Raw genomic sequence first — 1,546 nt, forward strand, 5'->3', positions numbered from 1 at the left:
TTTTTTTTTTTTTTTTTTTTTTTTTTTGAGACATGGTCTCACTCTCACCCAGGCTGGAGTGCAATGGCACGATATTGGCTGACTTCACCCTCAACCTCCCGGGCTCAGGTGGTCCTCCCACCTCAGCCTTCCAAGTAGCTGAGACTACAGGCGCGCGCCACCACGCTCAACTAATTTTTAACATTTTTTGTAGAGACAGGGTTTTGCCATGTTCCCCAGGCTGGTCTTGAACTCTTGGGCTCAAGCAATCCTCCGACTTGGTTTCCCAAAATGCTGGGATTACAGGGTGAGCCACCGCACCTGGCCTCAAACCAATCTTTGAAGATAGTTATTCAAATCTACTTGTTTTAATGTGAAGATAATTCCTAATGCTTCCTTTCTTTACGCTTTTTTGAAACCTTTTTTGATAGTGAAATATTCTACCCATACATAAATGTACAGCTTAAGGAATTTTTACAAGATGAACATCTATATAGCCACCATTAAGGTCAGGAAATACAATCTCAAACACATTCTTCTCCCTACCTGCCAGAACCGACCACAATCCTCCAAACTCTATGGAAATCACTAAGTGGGTAGTGATGCCCAAACAATTACTTTTTTGCTTTTTTTCATAGTTTCCTCCACTAAGTATGGAGCCATAATCATTGTAGAGTGTAATTTAGACTGTCTTTAATGTATATACAAAAATCATACAGTATGTATTTTTCTGGGTTTTTGTTATTCAAAATTGTGTTTTCAGTATGCCTCCATATTGTTACACGTAGTTGTATTTCATTCATTTACACTGCTGTGTAGTAGGCCAGTATAGGGAATACCATAATCTAATTAACCATTCTATTGTTGATGGATAGTTCAGTTATTTCCAGTTTGCATGCACAGGAGCACTCACTTCTTAGGGAAAATACCTAAGTGTGAAATTGCTGGATCCCAAGGTATACATATCCTGGCTAATGTCAAACCATTTTCCAAAACGGTTGGTTGCATCGGTGCTCACGTCCGCCCGCAGGTGAGGCTTCTTTGCATGACATCCTCCCTAGCACCTGACGCTGCCAGACGTTTCAGCTTTGGACTTTTCCACTCAACTTATGGTGAGTGTGGTATTATCCGCTGTGGTTTTAATTGGCCATCTTCTGATTATTAATGAATTAAAGCACCATTTCAATAAACAGATATTTATTGGCCATTTAGATTTCTCGTGTGTTGGTGAAATACCTTTCCATTTACCCATTCTTTAATTGGGTTCCTTTTCTTCTTGATTTGTAGTAGTTCCTCGCGTATTCTAGTAGTTTTACTTGTGGCAGAGATCTCCTCCCCCGGGCGGCCTCTACCCTCCGGCGCTGGAAGTTCGGCGGCGAGGCAGCCTCTCCCGGGGCGCTAGGGCTCCTCCAGCTCTGTCCCGATGTCGTTTTTATGGCCGTTTGCAGCCTCCGTGCCAGGGCCAGGGGTGCGGTTCGGGACGCGGGATCCTAGGTCGGGTCCCGCTCCGCCCAAGTGGAGGCCGGCGTCTGTGTTGTCTGCGGTCTCCAGGGCAACGCCGGGGCGG

At 44.6% G+C, this 1,546-nt stretch overlaps 2 protein-coding genes across 2 annotated transcripts in view; both read left to right on the forward strand.

Annotated features, from left to right (window-relative positions):
* CRTAM (cytotoxic and regulatory T cell molecule) overlaps positions 1 to 1,473 on the forward strand; it is a 56,239-nt gene extending 54,766 nt beyond the window's left edge. Inside the window, exon 11 of the mRNA XM_011965011.1 lies at positions 1,270 to 1,473. Within this exon, the coding sequence (XP_011820401.1) occupies positions 1,270 to 1,473 (204 nt within the window). The remainder of the gene's footprint in view (positions 1 to 1,269) is intronic.
* The window catches only part of LOC105528276 (chromosome unknown open reading frame, human C11orf63), a 90,600-nt gene that overhangs the window by 4,773 nt on the left and 84,281 nt on the right, over positions 1 to 1,546 (forward strand). The window lies entirely within an intron of this gene.

The sequence above is a fragment of the Mandrillus leucophaeus genome, unplaced genomic scaffold (genome assembly GCF_000951045.1).
Source record: "Mandrillus leucophaeus isolate KB7577 unplaced genomic scaffold, Mleu.le_1.0 Scaffold71, whole genome shotgun sequence".
NCBI classification, from domain to species: Eukaryota; Metazoa; Chordata; class Mammalia; order Primates; family Cercopithecidae; genus Mandrillus; species Mandrillus leucophaeus.